Source organism: Homarus americanus, unplaced genomic scaffold, assembly GCF_018991925.1.
Source record: "Homarus americanus isolate GMGI-L3 unplaced genomic scaffold, GMGI_Hamer_2.0 scaffold57726, whole genome shotgun sequence".
Classification (NCBI taxonomy): domain Eukaryota; kingdom Metazoa; phylum Arthropoda; class Malacostraca; order Decapoda; family Nephropidae; genus Homarus; species Homarus americanus.
In genome coordinates, this window is record NW_024753612.1 from 221,449 (window position 1) to 241,787 (window position 20,339).

The 20,339-nt window shown below is 42.2% G+C and overlaps 1 protein-coding gene across 1 annotated transcript in view; it reads right to left on the reverse strand.

The window, feature by feature from the left end:
* Positions 1 to 20,339, reverse strand: part of LOC121855399 (Fanconi anemia group J protein homolog) — a 279,612-nt gene that overhangs the window by 213,957 nt on the left and 45,316 nt on the right. Inside the window, exon 3 of the mRNA XM_042350301.1 lies at positions 13,228 to 13,494. Coding sequence (XP_042206235.1) covers positions 13,228 to 13,494 — 267 coding nt within the window. The remainder of the gene's footprint in view (positions 1 to 13,227; positions 13,495 to 20,339) is intronic.

Sequence of the window (20,339 nt, forward strand, 5' to 3'; positions counted from 1 at the left end):
TGAGTAGTAGTCTGGTAACGATGGAGCTGATTGGTGGACAAGTTCTGGACGTCAGGAGACGGGGGGGGGGGGTGTCCCTGCCCCAGAGGTAATGTGAACACCTTTACACTCGCCCTCCGTCCTCTGGCTACTGAAGTAACCTGGCAGCTTCTATGCCTCTGTGAGATGTAGTTATTTTTAAACACTTCCCAAGTCACTTGTCCTCTTTATGTTTGGAAGAAGAAAATTATGACATGCTAATATAAGGAGGAACAGTGTAGAAGTATTAAGTGTATGTGAGAGTGAAGGAATGAATGGACACTTAAGTCTTGGTAACAATGAATGACTCATGACCTTCATCGTATATAAATATCACCACCAAATTGTAAAAGATTATGACTAGTGGACGGCAGAGTGAGACTCGTGCCTCACCTGTGTTGGTGAGCGACGTTTGGCTGTGATAACAGGGCACCTTGTGTGTGTCCCTCCCTGGGACCACTTCTTCACCATGATGACACTTGTGTTGTCATATCATAGAGGAGTGGTTTGTGTTGGGTTGTTACCACTAAGTTAAGTTCCTCTCTCAGGAGATGTCGTGTTTGGGGTTCACGTCCCCCGCCTGTGTAACACCCAACACACAGTGAGCAGTCCAACACACACTCACAAACACATTGGCATTTATTATTATTATTATTATTATTATTATTATTATTATTATTATTATTATTTTGGTCAACTGCCTTAGGTCATAGTTAACGCTTGTCGTTGTGATCAAAATGTGTTGTAACATCCAACTTGTGGTTGTGACCGACGGCCACCGCCTTACCAGCCGTGTTGACTAAACCACCAACTAAGTTTTGGTTTATATCTCACATTTTGTACAATATTCCTCCCTGTATCATGTCCAGTGATAATTAATTCAGGTTATTCGTGTTAGCTTTTGCTCCTGGTTATTGGAGACACAGAAGGTGTTATAGGGCTACAAAACGTGGTCAACAGAACAGAAGAACAATGAGAGAGAACAAGAATAACTCCAGTATCTCATGTGTCGTCCTGAGCGAGTGTGTAGTATGACCGTCCTGGCTTAATGGTAGAACACTATCTTGACTGTGGCATCTTGGCGTAAAAACGGGGGAATAACAGTAGCATATTGGCGTACTGGCTCAACAGCACTACAACGGCGTCAACTCGGCATTATTGGCGCCAATGAGACCATCCCTATCTCCATAACACTTCTTCAGACGGCTCAACGCCCTCTCAACCCTCTCCACGCGGCTCACGACTTCCTCTCCGTCAGCAGCATCAGACGGGTAGTGAGGACCCACCCAAGGCTGCTTCTGTCACTTTATTTCCCTGTCAACACACACACACTAAGTTACCTATCCTCTGTCTAGCTTACCGTACCTTCAGTGACGTAAGCAGTCTAACTCCACAAGAAGAAGTTGGGTTTTCTTCACGAGGAGTTGAATCTATGTTTACGAGCCAGACAGAATCACGGTACAATAGTTGTGACTGGTGTTAATAGTTTAGGGTTTGGTACTATGAGGTGCAACTGTCGTAAGGGTACCTGCATAACTTTAAACAGTCTATATATTCAGGTCTGTTTAACAAATATAATACCAGAAGCCGACACTAAGTGATTAAGTTTAAATTACATGATTCGTGACAGAGATTTATAACACGTTTAATATATTACTGTATGTAAGGTTTACTCTGTTGTGTCGTTTACCGCGAATACCTGACTCTCGGCCACAGCATTGACCACCACACCAACTTTGGCTAATCTCAGGAAGACGTATCGAGCGAGATTTACACACCAGATTAAAAAGTATTTCTAAGGGGGCGAGTCCTCCCTTGGGCACACAGTTTTAAGGAGCTGTTGATGATGCAGCCAAGGTTAATGGAGATGACATAAAACCTGCAACATATGGGATTCGTCTCACCTCCGACACACGTACTGAATGACGACTGTACTGTACTGAGATGAAAGCAATATATATTTACATCGAAAAACAACAAAACAACAACAAAACAAACAACAAACAAACAACATATACCTTGGAAAATTTCACCACACTTGACAAATAGTGCGAGGGAATAAAAATATAGTAGTGTATATTAATCAAGACTCATCAATTAACCTCACACCTGTGCTACATTACCTGGCCAGAAGCTGACTCACCACACCTGTGCATTAATCACAAAGGTTTTTCTATCCGTCTTGTTTACACCGACTATCTTAAATAAAAAACCTTGAAAAAAATTTTCCTATATAATTGGTGGTAAAATTATGTATATGAAATTATATTGAATGGCAGGGAGGTTCTTAAAAGTGCAGTGTCAGGTTAGGTCAGGTCCAGGGTAGATACATAAGTCAGGTCAGGGGTTATAACATAAGTCAGGTCCATGGTAGATACATAGGTCAGGTCAGGGGTTATACCATAGGTCAGGTCAAGGGTAGATACATAGGTCAGGACAGGGGTCACAATAAATGATCGGGGCCCCATCTTTTCAAATCATCCCTCAGTCATTTCCTTCCCACACACTCGCGCTGCATCGCTCCATCTATCCACCCATCCATCCATCCGTCCACCATCTATCCACCCAGTCATCCATCCACCCACCCATCTACCCAGTCATCCATCCTCCATCCACCAATTCACCCACCCATCCACATACTATCGCAATACAAAGCCAAACATCTCTCTTGAATATCAATGCATGACTTAATTGCTACTGGATACGTAATTAGCTGTTAATGCTTGCAATTACAAAATTAGTTGCCTGTGTTCTAAATTGCAGCTGGATAAATAATTAGCTGTATATTCTTGTTGTTGCAGAATAAGCCAAAGCCTTTTAAATTGCTACTGGATTATGTAATCACCTGTTTATGAACAACCCTAACAAAATTAACCTTTAATTCATCTAAATTGCAACTGGACACGTAATTACAGGTGTTTAGGCTCCCAATTATCCCATTATATCTGAAGTGTACTGACCCAACCATCTCATGTAAAACAATATATATATAAATATAATATAAAAAGAACAAGTTTTATATGATTTTCCAAACTATTCATTTAATATTTTTTACCCATTTATTAATGTATATAAAATTTCATACACCGGGATATATTTTTCACCATTTTTGTTTTCCCTTTTTGGTCAAGTTTATGGAATCATTTAGGTCAATGTATATCTCCACCCGATGTTCTGTTCATATATATATCTAACTATTCTAATGTAGTTTTTAAACATTTCAATGAATATTTTTCTCTCGATTTTATACTTAGATTTTCTTTCTGAATTTGTTCTATAAATACATGGTTTCTATTTTCTATAACTAAATATATATAAAAAAATTTCATATACTGTATATAATTTTTTGTTTCACTTATTTTATTTTATTTTAAGTTTGATCATTCAAGTTATGTTACATTTATATAGATTTATTTTCTAATGCTGTAGAGAAATGACCGACTAGGTGTATAATACAGTAACCTACAGTATTCTATTTTACATATATATACAATAACAATAAAATAGGCCAATCACAAATCCTAATTTTAGAAGGGAAAAATACCTGAATATTTTTATTTATTTTTTCAAGGTATCATCTACTTCCTCTCTGTGACACCAATACCATTACCATCAACTACCATAACCATCCCACATGATTTAACCACCATTTCCGCCTCACATAATCATGGTAACCATATTCCTCCCCCAGCAATACTACCAGCAGCATCAGCACCAACTACTACTACCATTCCACGAGACAACCACCATTACTCCACACAAAAATCTATCGTTTCCATCAACCAGTCATTACCACAATCACTGCCCTCCTAACCACCATCACCACCACTACCACTGACCCCAACAACTATTATCAACATCACAACCAGCGTCAGCATCATCACCAATACAATTCTCAGCAGCAGCAAGCAGATAACAGCAGCAGCAGCAGGTCTACACACAATAACACGTAATAACCATTAGGGCTGCCAAACAAATGACAATCGTGGTATACGCCGCAGCGCCGGGATGAAAGGCGATATACTACTATTAAATACGGTAGCCACTTTTACCAGGCTTTTTGCCCAATAATTACTCCCCGTTTACTAGCTACCTCATACTCCGCCCCAAGTCTTTATCAAAGCTCTTAATTCACTAATGGATCAAGTTAATAGAGTTTGTGTTAAGATGCTTCAACAAAACCCATTCTAATTACCACCAGGTCGGTGTAAGGGGGTGTCCGTTCTAGCGGGGCCCTCACAACGGACACGGGCCGACAACATTGCACCGGGTCTTAATTTCGGAAAATCGATCCGCGTTTCTTTTGCATATCCGAAGCTCCGCCCACCCCGGGTGTGGCGACCTATCAGCTGCCAGCACCCACTTATTGATTGTCATGATTGGTCTTCTCGGAAATGAGGCACAATAACTAACTTTTCCACATACAATGGACGATAATCGTATTCCGTCAGATTACATTTAATGCTTTAAACAACCTGGCCAAGAAAGAGTCTTCATCCCGAGGCGAGACAACCTCACAACACACTAGAGAGACACAAGCATTTACAGACACACATACATGAAACAGCTGTAACATAACTCTTAAGACAAACTGTATAAAGTAACAAAATTATCAAAAGTGTAATAAAAATCGTCGTTGGGAATCACTTTATTAAACTTAAATTTCCAGTCAAATCATATCACAACTTATACACAACCCACTTCCTACAACACCAACACAACCCACTTCCTACATCAACACACAACCCACTTCCTACAACACCAACACAACCCACTCCTTACAACACACAACTTACAACTCTCTTCCGTTTTCTTTTTCATCATGTACTTAAACAAATCTTGGCTTAATGTAATGTAACTTTTCACTTAACACAGCACTTAAGAATGTACCCCCTACTATGTGTGCTTGGTTTAATCCACCATACAAGGGGAGGGGGGGTGGGGGTAGGTACAAGGTAGGGGAAAGAAGAAGGGAGGGGGAAGGGTGGGGGAGGGTATATGAGAGATGAGGTGCATATCTAACTCTATCTAATCTCACTTAACCTAAATTAATCTAAACTATCTACCCAGACCTATATTATAATCCTGTCTAACCTAACCTAACCTAACCTAACTTAACCTAACCTAACCTTGGGAAAATTAGGGATAGACTCGGGAGGTAAGGGGTTGGGGAGAGGTAGAGGTTGGGGAGAAGTGGGGATGGGGGGAGGAGGAGGGAGAACAGAAGGAGGCGGGGAGGTGGGAGGTGGGGAGGGGAAGAAAGGGAGGAGAGGTTCGTGGGGCTATTGGACCACCTGACCATTCTACAGTAGGACAGGCCGACCTGTGACCCCACCCACCTATGACCACATCACTACCGACACCCTCTTCCCTCCCCCCTCCCCCATGCCACTATACAATCACCAAATTCAATCACAAATCCACAGCCACCATTTTATCTACATGTTTGTTCTACGATTTATTTTTTATTTTTTGTGATAGCGGTTAATGTTATATCAGAACGGCAATGTCTCTTGTGGATAAAGTTAAGTTAGGTTAGGTTAAGTTAGGTTAGGTTAGAGTTAAGGTGTTTAATTATCAGGTGAAATAAACTAAGGTGCCTAATATTTACGTTATCCCAAATTTTCATCAAAGAGTCGTATCCACAGGTGAGAGCAGACGATCCAGGTGTACACACTTACGCCTAACGGGACTAATTACCACGGCGTACCTGAAGTAGATGGTGGTGGTGGTGGTGGTGGTTGGGCGTGGACGGAATAGGGGGGAGGAGGGGGGCAGGAAAATATGAATTGAAGGGCAGGTGGTCAGCTCACCTGTATACCTGGACGTCGTGTCTTAATTAACTGTCAACCTCACTCGCCAGAACATCTCCTGTTACAGTTCAACCCCTATTGATACCGGACCAATATACCTACACCACCACGATGATGACACACACACACACACACACACACACACACACACACACACACACACACACACACACACACACACACACACACACACACTCTACTCCCATAAAGTGTATACTGTAACGTTAAATGAATTTACTCATCATAAATTTAGTGGAGTTCCTGTGTTAGTTGGCTGCGGTGACACGTTAACGAGGTTCTTAACTAGTGCGGTTCCGTGATTTTACTGAGAGTGATTACAAGAGTTTACTCCAGTTTACTTCCTGCATTCACAATAACTGAACTTTCTGCATTCACAATAACTGAGCTTTCTGCATTCAAATAACTGAACTTTCTGCATTCAAATAACTGAACTTTCTGCATTCAAATAACTGAACTTTCTGCATTCACACACCAATTAGCTCACTATCTGCACTCCTAAGACTACACGAGCTCAATAATTTTGTGCACCAAGGCCGTGAACCTCATGACTTCCTGTCTTTAACGTCTTCATCCACCCGAGGGTTTTTCAGGTCTCCCGGCTCCTGCGGCAATCCATTCTTGCCGTCACCCCACTCCTGCGGCCACCCATTTCTCCAGTCATCCACTCCTGAGGCCACAAATTTCTCCAGTCATCTACTCCTACGGCCACCAATTTCTCCAGTCATCCATTCCTGCAGTCACCAACTCCTGAGGTCACCCACTCCTGCTGTCACCAACCCCTCGACTTGGTGACTGGAAGAGTGAGCAGCTTCATTGGGGCTCTACTGTAGACTGGACTGTGACTTCTGTTTCGAATTTAAAGTTAGGCTTCAGTTTCTGTCTCGGTACGAATTGAAGCCTCAGAAGCCTCAGTATTTTTTTTATAGAATGTTAGGTTTAGTTTTAACTATTGGTTGTGCTTAAAACTTCAAGCTTTTGTTGTGGGGTTCTGAGAAAGGTGTGGTGTTCAAGCTTACATATTATAGGTGAGGTTATGGCTATATTTTGGTGACTTAGTAAGACTTTAACTTTTATTTGAGTACTAGAAACGGTTTGACTTAAGCTTCCTTCAGAGAGAGAAAGACGGACGAACGAACGGGCTAACGGACGATATAACAGAAATCAAGCATTCTTATATCACCCCCTCAGGACGACAACAGCAACAGAACATCAAAGGTAAATAACTACAAATCCGCCAAAGATGTAAATACAGACAAGAGAGTCCGACAACACACAAAAAAAAAAAAACAATAAACGGGCTAGGTATTATGATTCCCCTCACAGCTGGCGTCCACAGAATCACCTCACCGGGAAGCTTCACTGACAAATACCCCGATCCTATAATTCTACTCCTACCGCAATCCTATCACATCCGAGGAACAATTTTATGATCAATTTCCACCAATTACGTCGTCAATATCCCTCTACTCGAGTCCACAGTTCAACCCAACCTGATCACCGGTTCTAAATGCCTTCCATCACTAAGGGTGAGTTTGTCGGTTCAACACCTTCACCTATGGACCTTCATGACACCTGTTGGCTGTCTCCGTCTACAGGCCATAACAGTAAACTTGTCCTTCAAAGAGGATGAATTCTTAACTCGTTAGCGTCCAATAACGACGTTAGTCAAGTGATACCTGCCACCCCCCCCCCAAACTTTTATAGACCAGGGAAATTGTCGATGAAAAATTAATCTATCGATGCATAATAACCTTAATACTATAACTTCCCCCCCTCTCCTCTTCTTCTTCTCACCTTCTTCCTCCTCCTCTCTCCCCTCTTCCCTCTTCTCACCTTCTTCCTCCTCCTCTCTCCTCTTCTTCTCCCCACCTTCTTCCTCCTCCTCCTCTCTCCTCTTCTTCTCCACCTTCCTCCTCCTCTACTCTTCTCACCTCCTCCTCTCTCCCACTCTCCTCTTCTCACCTTCTTCCTCCCCTTCCTCTACTCTTCTTCCTCCTCCTCTCCCCCTCTCTTCCTCTTCTGTTTTTTCCTTCCTCATCACCACCTCTTCCCTGTCCTCTCCCCTACAGTATTGATCAGTATCTATCGTCTCTCCCCTACAGTATTATCCGTCTATCGTCTCTCCCCTACAGTATTGATCAGTAACATCATATCTTTCAAGATAACGTTAACACACTGTATACATACTGGAGGGAGAATCAGCCACCATCAGGACGTGAGCTGCTTACCATCTTGTAACCTGCCCTGACTGTTACTTGAAGGCTTCATCTAACTAGCTGTGCGAGGTCGTGGTGGAGCAGCGGGCCGTCTTACGAGATCGTGGTGAGACATGAACCGTCAACACCTGAGTCGTGGTGGAGACGGCGAAGACCGTCAACACAGCGAGGTCGTGGTGGGGCCTTGGGCCAAATCAACACAGGAGGTCGTGAATGGGGCAGCGAGGCCGTCAACACGAGGTCGTGGTGGGGCAGCGAGGCCGTCAACACGAGGTCGTGGTGGGGCAGCGAGGCCGTCAACACGAGGTCGTGGTGGGGCAGCGAGGCCGTCAACACGAGGTCGTGGTGGGGCAGCGAGGCTGTTACACACTCAGGCACACGCGGCCCCTGAGAGCCCCGCCTCCACACTCATGCAGGTACACCAGGGGTCACTTTGTTAATTAGTTTGGCAGGTGCACGCCACCACGTCCCCCTCAACGCGGCTCACATCACCTGCGACTTTTTATAATCACACACACACACACACACACACACACACACACTCGACGTCTCGAAGCTTTTCAACCACGTGACCCCTCACCTTTTTCATCCCTTTCCCTCCCCAACCACGAACTCTTCTCTCCCCTCCTATCGGGAAAACATCCACTCCTTCCGTTTCTCAGTAATCCAATCCCCTATCCACAAAACCCATCTCCCCATTTCCAAAACTCCCATAACCTTTTCCTAGACCCTACTATCCATTCCCAACCGCTTAACACTCTATTCCCAAACTTCCACCCCCATTCCCAAACCCTATTCCCCATTCCTAGCCCCCAATCCCTCTCTCCCATTCCCAACTCTCACTCCGTATTAAAAAAAAACAAATCTATTTATCCTAGTGATGAGTTAACACACCAAGGGATCGTCACGACGTGTGTTGACCGAGCAAACAACCCAACTTATATAGTGAACTAGTTGACATACACACGACCCAGTGATAATTATAACCATCTGTTAGTTCCATATGCCATAAAGAAACAACACAAAAATAATAACCAACTCGTAGTGAATTATATTACAAAACTTGGTTCTCTGTCATAAGCTACAAACAAACAAAATATCATGGTGATTTATATTACAATTTGTTGAAGTCATGATACAGTTCTATGTCATAAGTATATATATATATAGAAAACTCATGAATAATTATAATACAATTCAAGGTTATGATACACATACAGTTATACACCATAAACACACTATCAAGGCAAATTATATCACAAATTCCAAAGGTCATGACACAGCCAAACAAAAATAAGAACAAATGTGTACAAAATATAACAAACTCATTGAAACCCGAAACAAGATTCACAAAGGTACGATCCTATGTGACTCCCAGGTGATAATAATTAATATACTCACCCACGTAAATAAACAAGAAGTCAATGAATTTATTACAACGTTGCGGAAACTAAGACGACGCATTTAATTAAATTATAATGTGGAAATTATGTGTTTAAATAAGAGACGTGAAATTGGTGGGGGATGGAAGCCGTGTGGGTATACATTTATACATGTGTCACTGATACATGACAGAAGATACATAAATCAGTAAGGATTTCATTTGAGAGGAGAATTGTCGATATTTTTTTTTTTCATATAAGAGACAGCAATGGTGACCGAAAGACAGTGATATCGCAAGGTTGGCGTACACGAGAGCTTAACAGTGTGGACAACTTTACACACACACAGGTCTCACAACCAACCAACCAATCTACTACCATTAACCCCCCATGATAAACAATGTACTATCACCCATCTTAACCCATGATATCCACCACCAATACCAAACTAACCCATTACACCTATACTCAACCAATCCTCCATTTCACCACGTACCAACCAGCCAACCAACCACCCAATCTCAACCCACGACCACCAGACTCCACCACAGAGATGAGAGGAGGAGCTGGTTTAATAACACTAATATATTTGCTGCAGGAGTTTTATCACTTCAGGAGGGCAATTGTTGGTGGGTTTTTTTTTTCAGCGGCCTACACCACCTGGCCCCACCTGTCGCTGGCCTGAGTCATAATGCTGATGTCGTTTCCTTGTAGCGGAGGAGAAAAATGTGTTGGCTGTTGTCTTGGGCCCTCTGTTGGAGTGTGGGAGGGAGGGAGGGAGAGAGGGAAGGAGGGAGGAGAGGTAGGTGGGGAGGGAGAGAGGAAGGTGGGGAGGTGGGGAGGGAGAGAGGAAGGTGGGGAGGTAGGGAGGAAGTGAAGAAACGAAGACCAAAATAATAGGAGCACAGTGAGTGAAATGAAGACGACGAGAAAATAATTTAAGAATGAGTCAACCTAACCTAACCTAACCTAACCTAACCTAACCGAACCTAAGCTAACCCAACCCAAGCTAACCTAACCTAACCCAACCTATCATTAAACAATAATTCTACAGATCATTTTGGGACACCAGTATGCCTTCAACGCTTAAGACACCATTAAGGTACATCACCATCATCACCATCCTCTCCTTCACTCACCTCTATGACTAACAATCCACAAACGAGCAACAAACTGAGAACTAACTGAGAGATCTACAGTATGTGACCACCCCACACCGTCCTCTCTAACGCAGCCTTTAAATAATTTTGTACTGGGCCAAATTTTTATAGTTATGATATAGTGAAGCCTCCATATAACGGACTATCCTCTACCATATAGTCCGTTATATGGAGGTTTCACATATCACGAACCTCGATATAACGATTAGCATTTACCATACAGATCGCTATATGGAGGTTTCACATCTAACGAACAGTCCTCTCCAACACAGTCCATTACATAGGGAGTTCACTATATTTGTTAGTTTAAAAGTAATATAATTTGAGTTATATATTTACAAAAGATTGAGTTGACCTTCGCTCTTTCAACTCGAGGTCAACACAGGTATGACCAGGTGTGTGTGTGTGTGAGGCGGGGGGGGGGGTCAGAGGTCAGTCGCTAGGTCACTCACATAGACGGATAAATTTACCTGTTATTCCTGGACGTTCGGGATAAAATGATCTAAAGTTTCTCAAGTACAATATAACGAGACAGTAATGGGCATCGTTGGATATGATAGGTAATGATGATGATGATGATGATGATGATGATGATGATGATGGTGGTGGTGGTGGTGGTGAAACTAAAAAATGTAAATTGCGTTTCCTCACTCTCTGGGGTGTTAAATAAAGATAGAGAATATTTACATGCATAAAGGTTGAAAACAAACACAAAACAAAAAATCAAATCATAACCAGAGTTGTATTTGCAAAAAAAATAAATAAAAAAAATAAAAAAAATAATAAAAAAAAAAATAAACAGAAAGCTGAGTACTTTATTCACGTAATCAAAGTAGGTCGAGTCGGAAGGACAGGAACAAATCAATAAAACCTCCCGGCTATACGAGGAAGGAACACCAACAACAACACACAACACAACATAAAAAACAAAAACAAAACAAATACATATAAATACAAAAAGTTCACAAATAATAAAATAAGTACACAAGAAACAGAGTATTGTACATACAAACACACACACACACAAACACAGCAAGCAAGTATGAACACGTAAACCACATGACAAACACCACCCACACAGTGCTTGCATACAGGGAGGCTCACGCTGTACACACACACACACACACACACACACACACACACACACACACACACACACACACACACACACACACACACACACACACACACACACACACACACACACACACACACACACACACACACACACACACACACACACCTGTACGCTCTCTAAACAAATTTATTTATCACCACACAATACGTAGGTAATGGTGGTCAACTTTATCTTCCTCAACTTGCTCTAACTTAAAGAAATAAAATAGTTCCAGGTAATTCTATCTCTCGTCACCGGAAATAAACATAAAGACTCAGGAACGATAAGCTCCTATTGCTGTGTGACAAGATTAGGTGGAACACTGTCACGCCACCACCACTCCACCTCCCTTCACAACCTGGTCGGCTGTACAAGTCTACGGTACTCCCACGCCGCATTTCACTACAACACCGCCAAGATCACCCGGACATACCTGTACTTAGAAATTTAAGTTCGTCTTCCAAACTTTGCAAATCCATATGGAAACACACACACACACACACACACACACACACACACACACACACACACACACACACACACACACACACACATAAATAATAATCAAATACATTTATACAAAAAGCCAACTCTTACCAGCAGCTCTACAACCGGGTTCAAACCACCACCACTACTAGCACCCAGCAGCAGCTCCACACACCTGGGTCTTGACCACCACCACCACCCAACACATTAATTGCCCCGTCACTTGCAACAATGGGTGGCCGGCCAACGCTAACACCCACCTCAACAATTCAAACTTAAGCCAGAACCGTAAGGAAGAAAGGTTCACGTTCCTCCACTCAACACCCGGCCACTGTAGGGTGAGGGCTGTAGGGTGGGGGGGAGGGGGGGAGGGGGGTGGAAATGGGTGGGCGGAGTAGGGAGATATAGTGGGGAGTGTGGTGGGGAGATGAGCGGTGAAGGGGAGGTATAGGGTGATGTGGAAAAGTGTGTTGCTGGGGTGGTGGAGGGAGGATACAGGGTCGCCTCTTGTTCTAAGGGTCTCTGGTTTACGTCCAGGGCACCCCCAGTCTACCCAGCTGTGAATGGGTACTTAAGTTTATAGTTGGGGAAAAATGAAGACAGGTGGGTATAGTGCCGGCCGCTGTCTCTTTGTCTACCTAAAAAATAAAAACTTGGCCTACAATGTGCTGTGTCCACACCGCCCCTAACGGACAGCCAGGCCTAGGGAACCAACCTTCAACTGCGTACACCTGAGAATTATGGCTTCATAATAACAAATACATAACTATAACTAAAAATAAGGACATCTATCACTCTGCAATATGTCTGCACACCTTCAGACATTCATGGAAACACATTGGAGGTCCAGAACTGTATATCATGCTACACACACACACACACACACACACACACACACACACACACACACACACACACACACACACACACACACGTTGCTGGGATAACATGGACTCTAAACACGGCCTTCACTACAGCATCATATCTCTTTACTGTCTTCGTGTTGGTACTTACCCTGCAAGAAGCCACCACCAAAAGCCGCAGCTTCAGCAGTGGCGGAGGGATTGGACGGTCCAGGGGCGGCAGAAGCAGCAGGGGTGGCAGAAGCAGCAGGGGTGGCAGAGGCAGCAGGGGTGGCAGAGGCAGCAGGGGTGGCAGCAGAAGGATCAGAGGTGTACGAGTACTGTTCAGATAACCACGGTGGCTGCAGTCTCCCATAGAGTAGGTCGGTCTCCGGGGTGTTGTCCAGGATACTCCCTCCTGCTGCCCGGTTCAATATGTCTGACGAAAACAAAGAAACAAATTGATTAATAACTAACACGGGATAAAACATTTAAAAGCACAACAAATCAACAAACAAAACTAAATCAATCAACAAAAATTAACATACAACTGACAAGGAAAGTAAATTGAATAAGAAATAAAGTACTTGTTATAACTGACCTCACACCTCGTCTCTCACAACTAATACAAAACAGACATTAAAATACAGCACTCTGATCATAACAACAGTAACACCAGACCTCAGCTAACAGACCACCCCAGACCTCAGCTAACAGACTACAGCAGACCTCAACTAGCAGACTATACCAGACCTCAACTAACAGACTATACCAGACCTCAGCTAACAGACTACCTGGTACCTCAGCTAACAGACTATGTTTCAGACCCTCAGCGAACAGACGATACCAGTTAACTTCAGCAACAGAGCACAAACAAACCTCAGCTAACATGACTACACCAGACTCAGCCAACAGACGATACCACACCTCAGCTAACAGAGTACAACAAACCCCAGCCAACAGACTACAATTCAGACCTTAGCTAACAGACTAAAGTCACAACAACTCTGTGGCAGTCACAACCCACGACCAATCTACACACACACACACACACACACACACACACACACACACACACACACACACACACACACACACACACACACACACACACACACACACACACACACACACACACACACCTTTATACCCGACTCTTGACACACCTGAGGGCAATATTTATAATTTATATGAACAACTAAACAACCTACCACGTGTTTGTTCTTGTTTATAAAAACTATAACACAACATAAACATTAGTTAAGACAAAACTCTACCTGTAATGACCGGACAGACAAACGCACATACACGTATCTGTCAACACTCACGAAAATATAAACATTGGCTAATAATACAAAAGATTAAACTAAACATTAATTAAAAAATGTTTCCCCAAAAGTAAATAAATAAATAGATCAATAAATAAATAAATAAAAATAAATTAAAGATAAATAAAATATAAATAAATAAATTAAAAGATAAAAACAATAAATAAATAAATAAATAAAAGTTAAATAAACAAATAAAAGATAAATAGATAATTAATTAAATAAATAAGGTTATAAAGATTGGTGAGAATATACTGAACCCTAACCACAGTACGAGGGACACTGACTAGGAAGGAAGGAAGGAAGGAAGGAAGGGGATGAGAAGCGGTGGCAGGTAAGGAAGGAAAGAAGGGAGGAAGGAAGGGGATGAGAAGCAGTGGCAGGTAAGGAAGGAAGGAAGGAAGGAAGGAAGGAAGGAAGGAAGGAAGGAAGGAAGGAAGGAAGGAAGGAAGGAAGGAAGGGAAGGGGCTGGTGGGTGAATTAACTGAACATTAATCCAAAGTTTACTCGGGGGAAGTAATTACCAAAGTTAATATGGTAAATTACGTTGTTCTTGTTGGTAGAAGTAGTGGTGGTAGTGATGTTGGTAGTACTTGTGGTGGTGGTGGTGGTGGTGGTGGTGGTGGTGGTGGTGGTGGTGGTAGTGGTAGTGGTAGGTTGTGGTGGTGGGTGGGTGGTAGTGGTTGTGTGTAGTGTTTGGTGTGGTGGTAGTGGTTGTGGTGGTGGTTGTGGTGGGGTTAGTGGTTGTGTGGTAGTGTTTGTGTGTGTGTCTTCCGGTACCATCTTCCAAAATCAAAACAACAACAACCAAGTCTCTCTCTCTCTCTCTCTCTCTCTCTCTCTCTCTCTCTCTCTCTTAGAATCGTTTCGCCGCCGGCAAAATTGACCGATTTAGCTGATGTTTGGATCGGTTTAAAATAGTTCCTGGAAACATCTCCCATATGTTATCTATAATCAGAGTAAAACTTAGCATTTAGACTAAAGCTTATCTCTAAACATGACTGTGTGTGTGTGTGTGTGTGTGTGTGTGTGTGTGTGTGTGTGTGTAGGGGGTGTTTACAGAATGGTAAGGCGAAGCTTCTTAGTCTCTCTCCCCGTGTCCTTAAAGACTTCTTCCCTTCCTCCTCTTCCTCCAGTTCTCCATTTTCCTCTCTTTCTCCATTTACTTTTCCTTCTTCCCTCTACACTTCCCTCCCTCCCTTTAATTTTACCTCCTTCCAACATTTCCTCCCTCCCTCTACTCTTCCCTTCCTTCCACTACATTTCCCCCCCACCCTCCATCCATCTTTCCCTTCCTCCCTCTATATCTTCTCCCTTCCTTCGTCCAATTTACTCCCCTCCCTCCCTCCCTCCCCACACAACATATCATCAGCTAATACTCCCCATCTCCTTTACTAACTCTATGCATTACAATACCAACGACACCATTAAAAAAATTAAGCTCTTTAATTATTTACCCACTTATGTTTTTTTTGTTTACTCATTTTATAAACTCGTGAACTCATAACTACTAATAAATGAGTTACAGGGAATAAAAAGTATCGTAATTATGGCATTTTATGATTCATTCAGCAGAAGAGAGTAATGTGTATTATTGGATTATATGAACCTGGACGAGTATAATGATGACAGTGATAAGAAGAGTATAATTATGGTAAAGTCTTATAAGAATACAATGGTGATAGGTTAATAAGAGCATAATGATGGTAGTCTAGGGTGTAAAATAATAATAATAATAATAATAATAATAATAATAATAATAATAATAATAATAATAATAATTTTCATTCAAGACCCAGTTTCGTGATCAAAGGTTTCCTAATAATCTTTTTCCACAAGTTATTTTGATTCGTAAATTTCAATATACTTCTTTTTTTTTTACTAGAAACGATAAATAATAAATAAAAGCCAAGGTTTTCCCCGGTAGTGTGGTAATGTCACAGTTTTCCGCCTCGTCTGGTCAGGACGGGGCAGAAAGTCACATTACCCAGCACAAGAGTGAGAGTGGCCAACACGACTCTGAACAAAGTCAGGCCAAAGATGACCACCTAGTTAAAGACATGAAAACATTGATATAAAAACAAACAAAAAGAGAAACATTGATAAAAACAAATAGAAAAAACATTGATAAAAAAGAAAAAAAAGAAAAAAGAAAAGACTGATAAAAAATAAACAATTAAAGGAAAACAAATACAAAAACAAATAAAAGAAAAACCTTGAAACAAAAAACAATTAAAACTGATAAAAATCAAACAAAATACAATGATACAAAAAAAAACGAAAAACACGAATACAAAAACATAAAAAAATAAATAAAAACACGAACAAAAAACAAATGAAAATATCGAAACAAAAAAGCAAATAAACAAGTCTAAAAATTAACAATCTGTTGTTTCCAAAACCTAAACATTACTTGCACCATTATTTAAATATTTCACACCATCTACTCTTATTACACGGTGATACCAACTAAACCTTCACCCTCAACACACACTACTCTTTATATACAAATACTTTTCATTAATCTACGTACCATAAACAATAGATAACAAAATACCAAACGACACAGGGGTTTATTTAGTGTTCTTAAATGGTATTATGAAGGTAGTATTGTATAAACACCTGATTGAGAAACAAGTGAGCATCTGACGATCTTATTGTATAGACGATATAATATGTGATCACCTCCGCCTATACCAATGTGATATATTTTATAATAATATGTGGATTATTTTTTTGCGAGTCTACTACTCTCTTGTTATAAGTTAATACAGTGTTTGTTTCAATTCTATTTAATATAAGATAAACAACGTAGCAGTAAACATTAATTAGCCAGAGAGCGAGAATTTGAGAGAATAAGAGAGAGAGAGAGAGAGAGAGAGAGAGAGAGAGAGAGAGAAAGAGAGAGAGAGAGATAAACCAGAGTGCGAGCATAAAAACGGAAGCCAAACACGAGGGGTTCCACACTTGTGTAAAAGCCTCATGAAAATTCAATTTGGCATCGGAGCGGGATAATGGAAAATGTAAAATGTTTTCAACTTTTCAAACAAGACCACCGCCGCTGGATCTCGTACGAACCGGGACACTGTGGCACCAGGACGCTGGAGGACTTACCCGGGATAAAAACATGCATCCCTGGTGACCTGTTCCTAGCAACGTTGTGTTCACCTGTCGACAGTGAAAGTGAACACAAAGGAGAGAGGAAAAGAGGTAATTACAAAGGAAGGGAGAGAGAGTGGGAGAGGATATATTGAAGGAGAGTTAGCCACCTTCGTAGTCTACCCGTGAACGTCGCTTTCCGTGTAGGCATTCGGGGGCGTCCGACGCAGGCGACATACGGCCAGTTCGACGCCGACGAAAACCACAAATATAGGTCGGTGCCATTATGGCAGAGTGCCGTTGCGGCTCTGGGGGTCAACACCCACCCCTGGGGAGGAATGGGGAGGTATACACTGGCAGACTGGGGACACATATGGTGAGGGAGAAGTGATGTGGGGAGAAGAAGAGGAGGTAAGTGAGAGGACTGGGGATGGTGAGGGAGAAGTGATGTGGGGAGAAGAAGAGGAGGTAAGTGAGAGGACAAGAATGGGGTAGGGAGAGGGAGGGGTTGGTGAGGGGAGAGGGGAGAGGGTTGGTGGGGAGAGGGGAAGGGTTGGTGGGGAGAGGGAAGGGATGGTGGGGGAGGGAAGGGATGGTGGGGAGAGGGAATGGGATGGTGGGGGGGGAATGGGATGGGGGGAGAGGGGAAGGGGATGGTGGGAGAGAGGTGTAGAGTAAGAGGGGAAAAGGAATCACTGGAAGAAATGGAAAGGCCAGGTGGAAAGGGAGGAGAAAGAAGCATGTCACAAAGAAATGGAGAACAGGGATACAAAATGGAGAAGACGGGAAGGGAAGGGAAGGGAAGGGAAGGGAAGGGAAGGGAAGGGAAGGGAAGTGTAGAGACAACGAATAAGATAAATGAAAGGAAAAGAAACATATGGAAGATGAAGTGAATTATAAGAGGGAAGTAAAAATAAAATAACGGAAAGGGAAGTGGAACACGGAGACGAAGAGAAGGTGAGTAAAGGAAAAGGAAAGGGGAAGAAAGATGAAGAAGAAACAAAGATGTGAAGAATATTGGAGGAAGGAGACACAAGGAGAGGAGATAAAGAAGGTAGGAGAGAGATAGATGGAAGGAAGGAGACACAAGGAGAGGAGATAAAGAAGATAGGAGAGAGATAGATGGAAGGAAGGAGACACAAGGAGAGGAGATAAAGAAGGTAGGAGAGAGATAGATGGAAGGAAGGAGACACAAGGAGAGGAGATAAAGAAGATAGGAGAGATAAAAGATAGATTAAACACCTGACATAGTGGTATAAACTGCTACCATAAACAATTTAAACCACAAACACTTAAACCACAAACACTTAAACCATAAACAAACACCATTAACACCATAACAAATAACACCATCATCATCACTAACCGCAACAAGAAATACTAACACCAACACAACAACAACACACCAATATCACCATCCACCAAAACAACTACCAACATCACCACTATCAAAACAACTACCAACATCACCACAACTACCACAATCACCACCACCACCAAGCTAAAGCGCCGCGTGAAAACATTTTTGTGTCTCTGAAACTCTAATTTTCCACAGTGTAGTCAACTCAGTCCCTCCTCCTGCCCCCCCCTCACTCTCCCCCACCTCCATCCCCTCCCCTTCACCAAACTAGCCTCTAACATAAGCTATCTTACTCGTGATGTTTACAGTAAATATTTTGAGATAAAAACATAACGCGATGCAGTAAACAATAAGTAATCCACCAAGAGTATAAACAGCTGAGGTCTTAACTATGGTGAAAATAAACAAAACGATTGCCCCTGAAGTGTGTGTGTAACTATCCCCCCCTCCTCCTCTCCTCCAATAGCTCCACAATATTTATAAAGAGGCATTATTGTGTTTCGGACGGACAGACGGACGATCACTTGATAAATTCACCTCCATCAAAGTGTGGCGACTTACCAATGACATCACTCACCTGTATTAGGGGAAGGGGAGAAGTTTTAGGGGTATGGATAGGGGGTGATAGGGAAGGGGGATGTTAAGGGTAGGGGGTGTTAGGGGTAGGGGGTGTTAGGGGGTAGGAGGTGTTAGGGAAGAGGGAAGGAAGGTGTTAGGGAATGGAAAACTAGAATGTAAACAGGAGATAAAATACCTCCCCTCTCCTCCCCTAAAATTACTGGGATTTTGGGGTCGATATTTAACATGAGCTTAAGAGACGATGAGGCGATATTGATGATAAGGTTATGAAGGGGAAGCTACGAGGGGAAGGGGAAATGGGGTAGGAATGTAGGGGTAATGGGTTATAGGGGAGGGGAAGTGATTGTGGGGGAGGGGTTATGGGGAAAGGTTTGTAGGGGTATGGTGTTGCATAGGGACAGGAGTTGAGGTTGAACGAGTATCGAGAAAATAAAATATGAAAAAAAAAATTAGAGTGAAAATCGACTTAAAGGATCACTAGACATACATTAAATTAGCTTAGATAATATGTTGACTCAAGATATATCACACACACACACACACACACACACACACACACACACACACACACACACACCCGAGTTCTTTATCTCTGAATTGGTGTTAAGTGAACGTATCTAGCTAAGAGACTTGAGGACATTTGAGTTATTATTTTTCAATGTCATATATTTTTTGGGGGGGGTGGGGGTTATTTGATCTAATGTAACCCTGAGAGGTGGAATCTTATCTTAATTACTTCAGAAATGGTCAAAGAGTCCTCTCAATCCTCTCAACTTGCCATCCCATGAGATATCTCCCCCATGAGAGAACATTCCTTACCAAGTTTCATTATACACAAGTGAATGTATATAATTGAAGACTCGACTTATTGTGTTTGAAAGCTTTTAGGACTAGAGAGAGAAACAGACATACAGACAG